General features: G+C 35.4%; 1 protein-coding gene across 1 annotated transcript; it reads left to right on the top strand.

Annotated features, from left to right (window-relative positions):
• The first annotated feature begins 3,366 nt into the window (after positions 1–3,366).
• On the top strand, positions 3,367–18,190 carry LOC123530886 (uncharacterized). Its single transcript, XM_053518012.1, has 6 exons — positions 3,367–3,450; positions 8,407–8,509; positions 9,373–9,423; positions 13,094–13,123; positions 14,330–14,397; positions 18,146–18,190. The coding sequence occupies exons 1-6, from the start codon at positions 3,409–3,411 to the stop codon at positions 18,188–18,190; spliced, it is 339 nt and encodes a 112-aa protein (XP_053373987.1). The 5' UTR covers positions 3,367–3,408.
• Positions 18,191–18,686: the final 496 nt, after the last annotated feature.

Genomic DNA, 18,686 nt, shown 5'->3' with positions numbered 1-18,686 from the left:
GATTTTGGAACATTTTACAAGTAAAACTGTTACTTTCATTTTGCTTTTTTTTTACTTTCTGTTTGATGAGCTTAGCTATGTTTTACTAATTTATTCTTAGATTAAATACTTCATGTTTGTCACACTTGGTCGGAAAATAGCTCTTGAAGTAATGTTGCGTGTTTGAAATATTTGACCATGACAGTAAATACATTTTCTTGTGCCATGTATATTTATAAGAGGGTGATGGGATGAAAATAAGTTTTGTTTGAAAATATAGTCAGCGCTCCCGTAAAACAAATAATGAACTTTGGATCTTAGGAAAGTATCAAGCAGCATTTTCAGCCAGATATACATGTATGTAGGTCTTTTCCGCGATACTAGAGTACAATTTGCATGTGCAGCTTTCTGGTTAGGCAGTTGAATCACTAATTACAATTTGCGTTGGTATAATATTTTCTGTCTGGAAAACAAAGACCACTCATCCTAAAAGCAAATACACATATGATCGCATTATAATTTACGAGTATTTCTCTTAAGTTCTTATTATCATCAAGTAAAGATATGCTTTCAATAAAACAGAATTGCTTAAACTAGTAATTAGTAAAAGATGTAAAAATTAAATGGAAATGATTAACAATCATCGTTGGAAATGACAGGAATATACGTAAAATAAAAACCGCTTTATAAACATGTTTACTGTCAAACTAAATGTGCTTAATGTGTTTTCACTCTACGAAAATGACTTACTGTAAAAAAAAAATGGCCAGAACTTGAGTGCAGTTGAAGTACAACCGTCAGATTTGGTAAATAGACATAACTACATGAAATGTCACTTATAGCATGCAGATAAGTGTCATATTTACACCCGAAAAGGCAACATTTTGTCAAAATAAAAGACATTTATTGGTAAACATTGCAACCGTTGCAAAGTGTTGCTTGAATACATATTTAGTACATTTATAACTGTAATGACCCCTGTAGTTTTCAAGTCACATATTTGGACTAGGAAAGTGAAATAGGCTCTGTTTTACGTCTATCAAACTGAATTATAAATATTTTACAAGTATAAATATTTTACAAGTATCTGCGGCTACTTGTCGAATTTGCAACGTTGTAGTTAATTTCATCATCCTCAACATCAACACCATTATTTTTATCATCATCATCATAATCATCATCAGTAATCGCTTCGCTATTGTGAACAAAGATACAGTTCAACTTTACGGGATGACTATTGATTATTGATTTATACAGTATCACTTACTACATTTTTAAAAGAAAGTCCGGCGTTTAAAATGTGATATGGTTGTCAAGAACAGCTTCAAAGCTCTCCGGCGTAGAAGAATTACTTGTTGTGGCAGGCCGTTGCAAAGGACAAAAATAGCAGGAAAGAAGTTGTGCTTAAAGCAAATGTGCTGCAGAACATTTGGCTGAACTACTGGTCGTGGATTCGGGCAGAACATGATTGCAATAGAGAAGTATCCGGAGTAACATCAGCAAGACCGCGTCTATTTTGTATAGCAGAGTAACTCTAAACAAAGTTGCTTCTGCACTGAAGTCTGTTCCATTGGAGTTCAAGGAGCATATTTGAGACTGAGCTCAATTGGCTGATGTGGCTGTAACTATAGGGCGACCACACAGCGGACACGTATTACACTGTTGGACGGACATATGTTTTGTAGGTTGTCGCTTTGTCATTGGGTGGACTTGAACAAATGTTCTTGTGAAATGACCAAATTTGGGACTAGTTCTAAGTTGACTTGGGGACGAGTCGACCTGAACATTTACTAGCGACGGTGAATACTAAGCATGCTTTTAGCATAAATTTGTTTCGGCAAAACATAAAATGTCCAATTTTCAAAAACCAACATGTATTACAAGGTGCACACACACCTCTCACTTCTTTAAATGCTGTAACTGCATGGCACTTGCTGGAAAGTAGACTTGAATGCCTCCAGGCCTGGTGCAGAAACAGCGACTACTCTGGAGGGAAGAAAGAATGATTTTATTACAGCAAACGAATTGCTTATGAATAGTACTGATAATAAGAAATTTATCGAATTCGCGATCATCTTTTTTCTCGGGATTAAAGGATTATACCATCGAATTACCAGTTTTCAAACCCGAAGGAATTTCGGGAAATTACTTATAATTAATGATTTTTATAGGACATGATAAACTTGCTACTAAGTCAAGCGATGACTTAAAATTTAAAAATAATGAATAAATTAATAAAGCAATACATCTTTAAAAATAAATAAGAAATTTCCAACACATGTATTTTCAACATGGCGACAAGAACCTGTTTTCAAACCACCTGCAAAAATGCATGTAATAATTATTTTAATGATGTCTTAACTTTGTAAGTTAAAGCAGATTTTGATATTCTTCACTTTTTATAGTTAACTAATGTCTGTCTTTTTTCTCAAAGCCAGATAAAAAATGGAATGACCGGAAAACTATAAATCTTTAAGTAGTACTTTAATTAGGCCAAGTATCCAAACATTTTAGAAACATATTTTCTCAAAAGCAAAATGACATTATGATTATGCTAGTTCGTCATGGTATTGTTGACTCACAAAACAATTGAAGTGTAAAATACAAATTGCCCAAAATCATTGAAGATTGTGAGATATATATTGAATTATGAATTTAGGACTTCTCTGCTGTGTCAGATTTTAGTTATCTATGACAATATGTTCAATTTCCAAGGACCCTGTTGGAAATAAGCCGCAAAGCTTTTACAGGTTATCCTGTGTTTTTATATATGTCATAATCGTGCAATAGTCGCCAATAATATCTGTGATATTCAAACTGTGTTAAAATTTGGGCTTTATAAATTGTGTGTGATAATTATGTCAATGTGATGTATTTTACACGAATAAAAAACAACAAAACATTGCTGTTTACGAGATTTTATTCGATTTAGCTAGTCTACTAAACTGGAGTTACAACGCTTTTTTCCGTCACATTGTTTGCATTTTTTGTCAAGTTTTACTGAATTCCTATAAGCCAAATAGCACATGAAATTGTACAAATCATATCTATGATAATATCTCATAACTTATATATGACTGTAAAGAGGATACAGTAAGTAATTTCCTCCAAGAAAGATCTTACTTTACATAAAAAAGAAACTCTATGCTATGGATATATGTGATGCATGCCAAAAGTAATAATGAAAAACACCATTAAATAAAATATTTGTTTTTCATGCATTTTTAATTTTGACAGCTGTAGCAGGTATCTTATATACCAAGTACCTGCAGGTGCCAGTACTGATATCATTCATGATCTGATGGTAAAATAAACAGAGTGTAAGTTTAGGGTTTGAAAACAGATGGGGTTTGAAAACAGGTACGTTGACGATATTTTTTTTTTTTTTGAAAGGTACGGCACGGAACGGACAATAGGGAAAATATAACAATGGCGGACAAAGCAGCGGTGGAGGATTTTGGCAAAATGAAAGTATGATATTAGGGAGGTTTGGATCCAAGTATTGCAGTTGAAATTGTAGTTACTTTATTCCTGCCTCTAAATTTCCCTCTAAGCATATTTTGATCCTACTTTTTTGACATCTACTACTGCAGACTTCGATTCAAATTATGTGATGTGTTTGATGTGAGTGGGTGGAGAATGCAAACTTATACTGAAATAGAAGACTGAAGTTCGCGATATCAACAAAAAAAATATTTATGAAATAATTTCAAAGTTTTATTTGTTGATCATCAGAAGCATTTTGCAGAATAGTTCATCAAGTTTGACCACTCAGAAAGGACAAAGTTATTGCAACTTGAGTTTTTTTTTTATAAAGACGTGGGTCTGTCACGTAATAACTCCGGCGACAAAGGGAATAGTAAACAACACTTTGAAAGTGTAACAGTTTTTATTTAAAGTTCAACCCAAGTTCTTATGGAAAAGTGAGACGTACTGACAATGATAGCTAACCCAAGGTGTTTTAGCCCAAATAACTAAAAGAGTCTAATCTATTCGGTTCCCCGTGCCGTTCTGAGCTTTCTCCCGCTAATCAGAGTTATATAGGAAATATAGCCAAGAGCATTGTTGGTAATTAGCTATCATGTCCGAGCGTTATTACAAATATGGTGATACGACATTCTGCGGACTGCTGAATCTGCAGTGTATAATGGAAATATGCCAGCGTCCAGTTGGCTACCTGTATGCCTGGTACAGAGAAGAAACTGTACTTTGTTAACCTTAGGATAGCAATATATAATTATTCATGTATAATATTTCGGAGAAGCAATATTTTAGAATACTGAACTGTTTCTATATTACTTTATAACTATGTCCTGAATGGCCATTACATTACAGGTCTGCTAACCTCAAGTCAGGGTTTTCCCGGACGCAGGTTTTCTGCGTCCCTGACGCGCTTTGACTGCTTTGGACTCGCATTTTGTAGTGCCTCTGCGTCCACTGGACCCGCAAAATCGGTCACGAAACTCCTTTGCACTGAAGCTTCCTTTGCGCAGATACCCATGTAAAATGCGCAGTTTTTTACGACCGGGACCATCCCCGATTCGTGGGTGCTCATTATACACAGGTATAGACGATTTTCCAACTTCAAAACAAGTTTTGTTACCGATGTTCGCCATTTTGTTAAAGGGAAACTACTCTCCGCGCTAACTGACACCGCTAAAATCTAAGATTGCCGTTACGTTCTGTAAAAGATCGAATGGTTTATTTTTCTATTAAACAAAATTAATTTCATATAAATTTAAAGTATTTTGATGAAAAAATATTAATAAATCACAAAAATTATGATACTTATTAAGGATCGAGTATTATCTTTAACTAAGATCAAACTGTGAACAACATAATTGACACGAGGTGACACTTAATTGCCGGTAATTACTGGCTATTTGATCATAACAAAAAGACTGTCACACCTTTTGTTATCAGTCTGGATTGAGAAGCTCATGCCATTTTGAAAGATACCATTCCGAAATACTGAATCAGCTGCTATCTAAATTAAAAAGATACAAGTTCATTCGGTTTTAGGATAAATTTTTTTTAGTAATAATGTCCATTTTCAAGATCAATAATTTGTGGACCCCCAAAAATTATTAGGGACCCTTAAATTAGCAGCCATGGGAGTCCATGGACTCCCAAATAAAAAACCCGAGGGAAAACCCTGCTCAAGTGTATCAGGGTTCTCACTAGCAATTTCAAGTTGCAGTCCTGGGACTCCCAAAGCTGAAAAAGTTGCAGTCCCAACTACTGACTAGACTGACAGACAGACATAGGCCTCTATAATTGTACCCTCGAGTATCCTCAAATCGTGATACCCTTAATTTCGTGATACCGGAAAATTTACATGTAGCTCGCACACTGTTTTGTTTTCTGATGCCATAACCTGGAAGTCAACTTCAGAAACTTCAGGTCATCTAGGGATTTTTCTAGAGCGGAATAGCAGGGCGCAGCGCCCTGCCCATTTTTAGCGCCGCCCTTCTGCCCGAAATCACTGCCCTTTTGCCTTTCTTCAGCGCCCCTTTGCCCTTTTAGCACCGCCCCTTTGACCATTATTTATGTATTTCTAAACGAACTGCCTATCAATCATCTGTCAAAATACCATCCCAAATAATTGTCAGTCGATACGAAGTTATGACCGACTATTCACAGCTGCTGTGTATTTGCCCGAGGCATGTATGCAGTATCAGTATGCAGACGACGACCGATTGATTCGTAATAAACAACAATTAGATAGGTCAGCAATTAAAACAAACTGCAAAACAGAATAAAAAAGGAGAAAAAAACATATCTTAAAACAAAGTCTGCTGCTTATTAAATGCCGATTAATGGCCAGTAATTATCGGCAATTAGCGTGGCACCTCGTGTCAATTTTGCTGTTCACAGTTTGATCTCGGTTGAAGATAACAGTCGATCTTTAATTAGTATCACTGCCTATCAGAATATCTATGATTTTGTTATATTTATTTCATAAAAATACTATTAAATTTGTATGATATTAATTTTGTTTAAAAGAAAATAAACCGCTCGATCTTTTACATTAGTAACGACAATATCAGAATTTAGCGTAGACAGTCAGCGCGTAGAGTAGATTCCCTTTACCAAAATGGCGAAAATCGTAAACAAAGTTATTTTGAAGTTGGAAAAGTTGTCTACACCTTTGTATAATATGCACCCACGATTCGGGGTGGTGGGTGGGTCATTTATACGCGAGTTTCAACGGTACGTTCAGTAATATAATGAATGTAATTATGTATAATGACAGATTTGCACCAGAATTATTAAATTATTCAAAAGTATCTTTATCAGTTTATGGTGTATTTCTAATCAAGAAAACTTTCTAGACAAAAATAATGCATGCAAACATAAAACAAATTGCATGTATTTATAAATGATAAGCATGTAATATAGACAAACAGGTATTAATGTTTTTCCTGACATTCAGATTCATTGCAAATCTTTCTGTAGTACCTTACAATGTAGACATTACAACAAAAGCCATGGAAATCTACCTTATGATTTTCGTAGACAAAGGTACGCAACGCGCAAAATGCACCCTGCCCCTTTTTAGCAGCACCCTGCCCTTTTTAGAGGTCTAGAAAAATCCCTATCAACTTATGCACCAAAAAAATGCTCCGTGTAGTACGTGAAAGTGGAGGAAAGCAGTTTTACTTCCCATACTAACGTGAAATAGTATAAACAGATTAATGCAATAATGCACCTTACTGCTTCCATCAAATTATATATAATACATCGATGTTTCCTTAAAATAGCCTGTTGCAGCCGATTGTTTACATTTTGTACAAGAAGGTCACAGCCTCGGAAGACTGGTTCAAACGCTTTAATTAATTAAAAAATCCTGAAGTATTGTTGTTGGTTACTAAGAAGGTCATGCTGATTTGTCTCAATTGAAGCATTTTATCAATACACAGGTAACGGTCATATTCATTGATAGATAGATTGTTCATTGTAAACTTCTTTGTAAAATTGCTGTAGGTTTATAGAAGCCCACCTCTAGCAAAACGATATTAAGACAGGCAGTATTCTCCAACTATCTTTGGCAAGGTCAACGAGAATGGTAATTTATGTATTAACATTAAATCATAACAGTATATTTGTGACAAAAGTGATAGAAAATGAATAAATTTCCAAAGTTACAGGGTCTCTGTTATTGTAGTACCTTTCATTCCGTTTAATTCAATCATTTTTTTTTCGCAAAGGTAACGAAAACTGTTCTACCAGTCTAAATGGAAGTCAGTTTCGGTTGATGTTTAAAAATGGCAGCGCCCATCAGTTAGCAACATAAAATATATATTAATTAATAACGCTGATTGGCTATATGCGGCTATTGGTGACAAGCGAGTAACTCCGCCCACATATTTTGCTCTCGAGTCAAACCTTGTGTATTCGCAGGTTTATGTAATCAATTAATTTTCATTGCGTCTCACTGCAGAAACGTGCGTCCGGGGACTCCCATGCAACCAATTATGCATACAAGGACGCTGATTTTGGTGTTTCCTAGAACCATGTGTATTCCAGTTTTTAGGTGGATTCCGGTTTAATGTGTGACCCTGTATATACACGAAACATAAATCAATGATTCTCTAACTGGTTTAGTTGAAAACACTTGGTCAATATTTTTTTAGTGTTTCAATATTAACAATCATTATTAACCAACAATTGTTTTCCGATTTATTTAGAAGACAAATTTTAGTTAAATAAGTATTTTACACTTACGATAAATTCATTGTATTAAAATTGTTTGTTTATGTAACAAATGGAAGTAATAAAATATGTTGTACTAGGGGAAATCAATTCCCTTTTTGTCTTCTGTGGATTTCCTTACCGGAAAAGTAAAGAAGTTTGGTGAAATTATATCAGTCAAATGAATTCAGTACCATGTGTAACACAAAACTGCCATAGGAATAAGCACCTGCAGGCTTTTCATAATTTGTACCGGAGAGACATAGGAATAGACACCTACGGGCTTTTCACTATTCTTCTGCGAGGCTATTCCTACGGGACCGTAAGAATAGCCACTTCCTTTTTAATTACGTCCCCTCTTCCTATCACTTGCTGTCACATTTCAGCTCCAAGTACAAAAATGTGCTTACAGATAGTTAAATTTGGTAAAGAATATTATTAATATGAAATAAGGCAAAGCCTCAAAGTGAGCACAAAGAAATCAGGAAAATATTACAAAGAAACTTCACTACTCAAAAGGAAGTGAACATTCGCGAGAACCTATTCACTTGAAAAAAAAGTTAACATCTAGTCTCATCATACCTTTTGAAACAAAATTAATATCATACTTTGCAAATTTCCAGGGAAGCCATTGTCGCAGTGACATCATTTCCTAATAATTTGCCATATTTTCTTACTGGCTTTAGGAATATTAATGACACTATTTTCAAAGTTCTTGCACTGTGCTTTCAGGTTACAGACTTGAAGAAAGCATTGAAGGAGAGAGGTTTACCATTGACAGGAACTAAAAGTGAACTTCTCGACAGGCTTAAAGCAGATGTGCAGACTGAGGAAGGTGCGTATTCTTTAAAAATCTTGTGTGTCAGTTTTCTGTAAATGCAAGAAACTGAATTCTTGATTTCTGTTTTGTGTAGTTAGGAAACCAAAAAATGTGAATAACAAATATATTCGCACGATTACAGGCTTTCTGAAGCTACTTGACAGATTTTCTGGCAGTCGATCGGACATAGTTGTTTAAATTAAATAATATTGAAGCAGTGAAAATTGTTAAAATCGGCATACTTTCAAAGATTTTGATGGGAAATACCACAAAATTACTAAGTGTTGTCCACAAAGCAATTATCCGGATGTAAACAGTGTCAGTGTTGGGCAATAAAAAACCGAGACAGAAATTATTAACTGTTATGTGGAAAAATAACAATACCAAAACATGCAAGTTACTGTCACATTTTTAACCAAATCTCGTAACTACTGCATGCAGTTGCTTTGTTGATTGTCTACTTACAGGATTTTCTTTATGTATGGGAAAACTAGTAAAAATACTAAGGATACATTCAATTTCGCGTTCTAAAAATAGGTTTCGGTACTCTTTGAATTTGAATGTAACAATTGCTATTTGCATAGTCTGAAATTGTAAATAAGAGGTACACAATTTGCTATTCCATGAGGGCCTGGAAGATAACTTTAAGGTTAAGTGCAGATGCAGTTGCATTCCAGTTTCGGGATGGGGGACAGTTATTTTGTAAGTTATTACAGGGATTATTTCTTACGGAATATGTGGTAGATATAGTACATAGCATTTGAGTGTAATTTTGTTGCTGTTTTATCTTACACTTTGTATTGTGTAGACTGTATGCTTTACCGTACATTTTGTAAAACAAATGTATGCTTCTTAAAAGCCATGATTTTTTTTGCCAGAAGATCTTATAATAGAAGATATACCGTTCTTTGATGACAAGTTGCTTGACTGTGAGTGTATATGACTGTTTCTGTTAGACTTTGCTGAGATGTTTTTTTCCAGTTTGAAGCTATTTAATTGTGTTTACATTTGATCAGTTATTCTTTATATCTGTCTGTCTTAGTTTCTGTTGTTATTTTATTTTATCTGCCCGTCTAATTTTTATTTGTTATTTTATTTGATGCATGTGTTTAGTTCGAGTTTGTACTTTAAAGTTCCATAAGGCTTAATTTTATGTTAAAAACAGAAAATGCTGTAATAATAACAGTTGTCCAAAAAGAGACTAAATATAACTGAATACTTACTAGAAAAACGCTTCTTTTTATACATTGTATTACACATGAAATTCTGAAGTCAGTGTCATAAAGGGAAATAATCAAAACATTGCATTTTATAGTACTTTCTATTGTCATATAGTCGAACCTATGACAGATACATGAGAAAACAATAATCAAACATTGGATTTAACAAAAAAAATAATATATTTTTAGCTCACCTGTCACAAAGTGACAAGGTAAGCTTTTGTGATCGCACGGTGTCCGTCGTCCATCCGTGCGTCCGTGCATCCGTCCGTAAACTTTTGCTTGTGACCACTCTAGATGTCACATTTTTCATGGGATCTTTATGAAAGTTGGTCAGAATGTTCATCTTGATGATATCTAGGTCAAGTTCGAAACTGGGTCACGTGCCATCAAAAACTAGGTCAGTAGGTCTAAAAATAGAAAAACCTTGTGACCTCTCTAGAGGCCATATATTTCACAAGATCTTCATGAAAATTGGTCAGAATGTTCACCTTGATGATATCTAGGTCAAGTTTGAAACTAAGTCACGTGCCTTCAAAAACTAGGTCAGTAGGTCTAAAAATAGAAAAACCTTGTGACCTCTCTAGAGGCCATATATTTCACAAAAACTTCGTGAAAATTGGTCAGAACATTCACCTTGATGATATCTAGGTCAAGTTCGAAACTGGGTCACGTGCCATCAAAAACTAGGTCAGTAGGTCTAAAAATAGAAAAACCTTGTGACCTCTCTAGAGGCCATATATTTCACAAGATCTTCATGAAAATTGGTCAGAACATTCACCTTGATGATATCTAGATCAAGTTCGAAACTGGGTCACGTGCCGTCAAAAACTAGGTCAGTAGGTCAAATAATAAAAAACCTTGTGACCTCTCTAAAGGCCATATTTTTCATGGGATCTGTATGAAAGTTGGTCTGAATGTTCATCTTGTTGATATCTAAGTCAAGTTCGAAACTGGGTCACGTGCGGTCAAAAACTAGGTCAGTAGGTCTAAAAATAGAAAAACTTTGTGACCTCTCTAGAGGCCATATATCTCATGAGATCTTCATGAAAATTGGTCAGAATGTTCACCTTGATGATATCTAGGTCAAGATCGAAAGTGGGTCACGTGCCATCAAAAACTAGGTCAGTAGGTCAAATAACTGAAGAACCTTGTGACCTCTCTGGAGGCCATATTTTTCATGGGATCTGTATGAAAGTTGGTCTGAATGTTCGTCTTGATGATATCTAGGTCAAGTTCTAAAGTAGGTCACGTGCCATCAAAAACTAGGTCAGTAGGTCAAATAATGGAAAACCCTTGTGACCTCTCTAAAGGCCATATTTTTCATGGGATCTGTATGAAAATTGGTCTGAATGTTCATCTTGATGGTATCTAGGTCAAGTTCGAAACAGGGTCATGTGCGGTCAAAAACTAGGTCAGTAGGTCTAAAATTAGAAAAACCTTGTGACCTCTCTAGAGGCCATACTTGTGAATGGATCTCCATAAAAATTGGTCAGAATGTTTATCTTGGTGATATCTAGGTCAAGTTTGAAACTGGGTCACGTGCCATCAAAAACTAGGTCATTAGGTCAAATAATAAAAAACCTTGTGACCTCTCTAGAGGCCATACTTTTCATGGGATCTGTATGAAAGTTGGTCTGAATGTTCATCTTGATGGTATGTAGGTCAAGTTCGAAACAGGGTCATGTGCGGTCAAAAACTAGGTCAGTAGGTCTAAAATTAGAAAAACCTTGTGACCTCTCTAGAGGCCATACTTGTGAATGGATCTCCATAAAAATTGGTCAGAATGTTCATCTTGGTGATATCTAGGTCAAGTTTGAAACTGGGTCACGTGCCATCAAAAACTAGGTCATTAGGTCAAATAATAAAAAACCTTGTGACCTCTCTAGAGGCCATACTTTTCATGGGATCTGTATGAAAGTTGGTTTGAATGTTCATCTTGATGATATCTAGGTCAAGTTTGAAACTGGGTCAACTGCGGTCAAAAACTAGGTCAGTAGGTCTTAAATTATTAAAATCTTTTGACCTCTCTAGAGGCCATATTTTTCAATGGATCTTCATGAAAATTGATCTGAAAGTTCACATTGATGATGTCTAGGTCAGTTTCGAAACTGGGTCACGTGCGGTCAAAAACTAGGCCAGTAGGTATAAAAATAGAAAAACCTTGTGACCTCTCTAGAGGCCATATTTTTCATGAGATCTTCATGAAAATTAGTGAGAATGTTCATCTTGATGATATCTAGGTAAAGGTTAAAACAGGGTCATGTACCTTCGAAAACTAGGTCAATAGGTCAAATAATAGATAAACCTTGTGACCTCTCTAGAGACCATATTTTTCAATGGATCTTCATGAAAATTGGTCAGAATGTTTATCTTGATAATATCTAGGTCAAGTTCAAAACTGGGTCACATGAGCTGAAAAACTAGGTCACTATGTCAAATAATAGAAAAAACAACGTCATACTCAAAACTGGGTCATGTGGGAAGAGGTGAGCGATTCAGGACCATCATGGTCCTCTTGGTAATCAAAGGCATTATGACCCTTTAACAGTTAAAAACATGTTGGTTTTCTCATGGCGCGGCTCATTTTAGTATTGTTTCATTATTTACAAAATCTTGAATGAAAAAGTGAAAGGCTTATTTTATTTAATCGCCGAGAGCATCCCAAAAATTGATGTATAAACACGAATGGTACATATAAGGAAACTGCTATTTCATTTTCCCCAAAATGATATATCCTTGAATTTTATTACAAAGTAAAACAATATGAATAACATAATAAATAATTGTTCCAGCACCACAAGCATGACAAGTCACTTCAGTTATTATGTTTGCAGCTTGTTAGCTAGAATAAATCAGTCATAATTTCATTTCATGTGTAGTCTGATTCTTGAATTTAACTTTGTTTATGTTTTGGAAAAGGATGTGTTAAAACAAAAACAAGTTGAACCACAGGGTTCACACAAACCTAGAGAAGTCCTTGAGTTGGTTGCTTTGTTTTGAAAAACCATGATTGAAAATGACTAAAAGTCTTTAAAAAAGAAAAAGCTGAAATGTATGGCATATGCATTTTGAAAAAGAAATGTTGGAATTTCTCTCAAAACTCTTTGAAAAATATTTTGTCAGTAACTTGTTTCTTTATTTAAAGAATAAATATAAAAATCAAGTAGAAAAATGAAGAAAAAAATAATGATATTTTGTCACTAATAAGTTTGGTATGCACAAGACTTAGTGATCATAAATAGACAACTTTTTATCATAGTTAACGGAGAAAGCAATCTCTTGTTTTCCACTATAACACCATTTACTAAGGTTTCAAGATGTGATTACTGTACTTTAAGCATATTGTTTCTAAGAATATTTATTTGATTTATTTCAGCTACAACAGAAACAACTGCTACAATAGAAGGTAAAATAATCCCTTACATAGTCTGCCCAAATAAAACAACTGTATCATGAAAACTGAATAATACCGTGCCATGAGAAATCCAACATAGTGGGTTTGCGACCAACATGGATCCAGACCAGGTCAGGATAAATGCTGTTCGCTAACGGTTTCTCTAATTGCAATAGGCTTTGAAAGCAAACAGCATGGATCCTGACAGACTGCGCGGATGCGCAGGCTGGTCTGGATCCTTGCTGGTCGCAAACCCAATATGTTGGTTTTCTCATGGCACGGCTCAATTATAAATTAAATTCACAGTCACAGCACATGAACTGTAAAACAACACTTCTTTAGAAGACAAATGGATACTGTGAAATCATCAAGGAAATCATACTCTGTGCCTGTAGACCATGCTTTTTAGCTCAGCTATTAGAAGAATAGGTAGAGTTATTGGACTTGCCCTTGTGTCGATGTTGGCATCCCGATTTGGTTTAGGTTTTTATATGTTAGGTGGTATCTCAGCACCCACTAACAGAAATGGATTTAAACTTCACACACTTATTCACTGTGATGATCTGACATGCAGAGCACAGTTTCTATAAACTATTTTGCTTTTTCAATTTTTGATTAAGTTGGTATCTCAGTAGTACCCACTGATAGGAATGAATTGAAACTTTACACACACGTTTACTATGATGATCTGGTAGAAAGTGCATGATTCCTTAACTCTGCTTTGCATTTTTACAAAATCCCACCCCTTTTTTTCAACTTGTATATTCATTCATTTGAAAGGCTGTTGAATAGTCGAGCGTTGCTATTCTCCGACAGCTCTTGTTGACATCTCAGTTCAGTTTGATGCCCATATTCTGCAATGTTTGCTTTAATTAACACCATGAAATACAGAAATGCAGTAAAACACGGATTGCTCAAAGACTGAAGTGGAGTTATCAGGGTTTAAAATGACCCTGAAAAATATAAGGGAGACAGCTGGAGACCATATGAATTGCTCAGTCAAGCCATCCACTATTACTAGTAAATGAGCAGTGTTTCAATCAGTGAATAACATTGAAAAATACTTCGCAATAATCTGTTCAGGTACAAAACTTGGTACATTATTCAATGCAGAACTTCAGTAGTTGATCACTTTGTATGCAGTTATCCAGAATATTTAAATAAGCAATATGCATGTAAGTGATGTTGATGTTTACATATTTACTATGTTGTTTTCAGATTCCATTTTGGATGACAATGTTGATCTGTCCGAGCCAGAGCCTACCCCTAAACCAGTTGTTACTCCGGTATGTACCTACAACAAGTATAGGGTGCCTCTGCGGCCAAATCATTTAGGCTATCTAGCTAGCTTGTTGAAGGTTTTCTGCCATTTAAGCTGTTCATTGTGACTTACTGTAAAATCATTTAATTTCGTGGGCATGAAATTTCGTGGTTTGGGTCAAAACGGCAATTTCTTGGGGATATGAATTTGTGGATTTCAACTTTTGAACATAAAATGAATGGGAATTTTACTTGTTCGTTGGGATTAAATTTCGTGGATTGACACAGCCACAAAATCCACCAAAATTAGTCCCCCACGAATATTAATGATTTCACAGTAACTTCCAGCAAAACAAATATCAAGGAGAACTTCTATGTCATTTAAAAGGAAAAAGTGAGTAAAGTAGAATTTTAACAAGTGGTATTTTTTGTATAGTATGTTACATTTGACAACATTTCTGAGCAAAATAGTTCAGTAGGCACATTAGCTTGTGTTTTAAGGTATTAGACCCGTTTAGAGTACCTCCTTTTTGAAGAGTATTCAATTCCTACCATAAACCTACGTTGACTGCAATTTTCAGGGGGGCATAAGTTCAAGCATCACTGGGACCAAAATTTTTTTTCCTTATTATGTCTCCCCCAGGAGACATATTGTTTTTGCCCTGTCCTTCCGTCCGTCCGTCCGTACGTCACACTTCATTTCCGAGCAATTACTGGAGAACCATTTGACCTAGAACCTTCAAACTTCATAGGGTTGTAGGGCTGCTGGAGTAGATGACCCCTATTGTTTTTGGGGTCACTCTGTCAAAGGTCAAGGTCACAGGGGCCTGAACATTGAAAACCATTTCCGATCAATAACTAGAGAACCACTTGACCCAGAATGATGAAACTTCATAGGATGATTGGTCATGAAGAGTAGATGACCCCTATTGATTTTGGGGTCACTCCGTCAAAGGTCAAGGTCACATGGGCCTGAACATGGAAAACCATTTCCGATCAATAACTAGAGAACCACATGACCCAGAATGTTGAAACTTCATAGGATGATTGTACATGCAAAGTAGATGACCCCTATAGATTTTGGGGTCACTCCATTAAAGGTCAAGGTCACAGGGGCCAGAACATTGAAAACCATTTCCGGTCAGTAACTTGAGAACCACTTGACCCAGAATGTTGAAACATAATAGGATGATTGGTCATGCAGAGTAGATGACCCCTAACGATTTTGGGGTCACTCTGTGAAAGGTCAAGGTCACAGGGGCCTGAACATGGAAAACCATTTCCGGTCAGTAACTTGAGAACCACTTGACCCAGAATGATGAAACTTCATAGGATGATTGGTCATGCAGAGTAGATGACCCCTAATGATTTTAGGGTCACTCTGTTAAAGGTCAAGGCCACAGGGGCCTGAACATGGAAAACCATTTCCAATCAATAACTTGAGAACCTCTCGACCCAGAATGTTGAAACTTCATAGGATGATTGTTCATGCAGAGTAAATGACCCCTATTGTTTTTGGGGTCACTCCGTTAAAGGTCAAGGTCACAGAGGCCTGAACATTGATAACCAGTTCCAATCAATAACTTGAGAACCACTTGACCCAGAATGTTGAAACTTCATAGGATGATTGTTCATGCAGAGTAGATGACCCCTATTGATTTTGGGGTCAGTCTATTAAAGGTCAAGGTCACAGTGGCCTGTTCATGTAAAATCATTTTTTGGAAATAACTTGAGAACCACTTGACCTACAATGTTGAAACTTAATAGGATGATTGGACATGCAGAGTAGATGACCCCTATTAATTTTGAGGTCACTTGATCAAAGGTCAAGGTCACAGGAGCCTGAACAGTGACTTGAGAACCACTAGGCTAGAGTGTTGAAATTTAGCGGGATGACTGGACATGCCAAGTAGATGATCCCTATTGCAGCCAACCATCAGTGTCTCTTTGACTTTCGCTCCTGACCCCTATTGACTTCTTGCCTATAGGACTTTGCATTTTCTAGTTTTCCTTTTTTTCTAGTAAGTTTTTCTTTCAAGACTCATTATTGATTAATTGTACAACAGTGGGAAATTTCATTTTATAAGCGATTTTTTTGCTGTTCAAAGTGAATTTACCTCTGTAACAGAAGGGGTAGTTAGACATCTTTAAAAATACTGAGTTACATGCGGTAAAAGTTCTCTATTTTGCCTTCACTCTTAGATTACATATTGTGGAAGAAATGTAGGTAGGTTTTACTTCTGCCCCAAGGTTATTTTTGAATGAAGTGAGCAAAATTCAAAAGAGACTCGCAGGATTCGACCTTAATTTTTCAATGTTGGAGTTAGAATTCTTTCTCATTAAATCCGTTTACTTGAGGCACCCTAGAAAAAATGATATTGACAGTTTTATTTTGTGTTTTATAATTGTTTACCAATAATTTGATGTTTCTTTTATCAACATTAATGGTATAATGAATTCTCTGCAAACGTTTTGGATAGTGGCCATCACTTTGAAATTTGTCTCTACTTGAGCTTGAGGAAATACCATAAATTATACAAAAGTTATAAAAAACGGCACGGTAAAAGTTGTTCAAAAATTGCAACACAGTGCGAAACATGGTAAACTGTAAGAATATACCAAGCAAATACCATTTTTTAAAGATTAGTATTAGGGGTCCAATACCTTAAATATACTAAAAGCTTTAGTTAGAAAATGAATTAAAATTGAAAAAAAAAATGACGGGAATTTCCAAAGTTGGGGGAAAATACTTTCAGAAGTGGGGAAAAAGTGCCAAAATGTACTCAAACAAGTTACTCTGCCAGTGACTAAATTACTTGGTTACTATTTATTTGAGATATGCTAGTTCTGTATAGGTGGTGATCAAGTGGTTTTGGTGTTGATCACTCAACCTTGATATCATTGATTCCGACCCCACTGGAGCTGCGGTTGCATACTTCCTTGTATGACACCAATACTGGTTTTGTCTGGAAGTTGCCTTGAGAGTGATTGAGATAAGCTTTCAGTTTCCTTCATGGTTGAGCTCAAACATTCTAGTGTAAACTTAGATAATGTTAGTGTATATTTTTCTCAATTTTCTGTTTAAAGCCACTCTCCCATAGTTTGAATGAATTTTTTCAACATGTTCATTTCCATGAAGTTTGGCATTGAATGTGTATCTAACATTGACAAATAATAAAGTGAGTGAAAAAAAGTGTTAAAGTTAAGTAAGTGTGAATGTGTGAAATATTGATAAAAAAAGCAGGAAAAAATGATGTTGATTTTCTCCATTATTTCAAAAGCTTTGCAAGAGTTTATTCTCTTCTGCACAATAAATTTTGGTTATTTTATTAGGATATCTTAATATAAACTCCTATGTCAGTAAGATTGTACATCTGGTCATTTTGACAGTATCTACATTTTATAGATTTTTTAGAGAAAAAATATTCACTTATTATAATAAAAATGCTTGAACAAGTCCTTTTAACAAATTCCTACTTGCAGACTTGGTCTCAAGTTAATATAGAGATATTCAGTATTATAGACGAAGAAATCTTGAAATGAGAAAGCAGTTCTTTTAGTTGATTGACTATAGATATTTACGGACTAAAGTCATGAACATGATTCCTGTGGAACCCACACCCTTCGGCTTGTGCATCTTACCACATAATGTTTTAAATGAATATAATAAATGAGAAGAGACACTTTCATCTTGGTTGTATTTTAAGACAGTAAGGCTGTCACTCGATGTCTTTCTTTTAGTAGAATGACTAATCAAATACAAATGAATTTCAGAAAAAAGCTGAACCTGTTGTGAAGGAAGTCACCTCTCCACAGTAAGTCATCCATTTTTTCATTGATTTATATTCCTTTATTTTAAAACTTGCTGAGAATTGTCATGTTCTTAGATTCTCCTTATTCAGTGTAGATAGTCTTTAAATGATGCATAGAAGATATCACATGAATGTCTTTTAATATTGAATTTATTAAATGAGTTGAATAAAATAGTAAAATGCAAGGCACTGCAGTGCATTTTTGTCAAGACTGAGCCGCACCATGAGAAAACCAACATAGTGCATTTGCGACCAGCATCCGCGCAGTCTGGTCAGGTTCCATGCTGTTTGCTAATGGTTTCTCTAATTGCAGTAGACTTTGAAAGCCTGACCAGACTGCATGCGCAGGCTGGTCTGGATCCATGCTGGTCACAAATGCACTATGTTGGTTTTCTCATGGTGCGGGTGAAGTTTATTCAACAAGTTTAATAAATTCAATGTGGAAAGACACAAATGTTATATTCTTTTTATTTACCTGTGATAGAACAAGACAATTTGTGCTT

This window comes from Mercenaria mercenaria, chromosome 11, assembly GCF_021730395.1.
Source record: "Mercenaria mercenaria strain notata chromosome 11, MADL_Memer_1, whole genome shotgun sequence".
Lineage (NCBI taxonomy): Eukaryota > Metazoa > Mollusca > Bivalvia > Venerida > Veneridae > Mercenaria > Mercenaria mercenaria.
The sequence above is the reverse complement of the archived record's forward strand: the minus strand, read 5'-3'. Positions and strand labels throughout refer to the sequence as shown.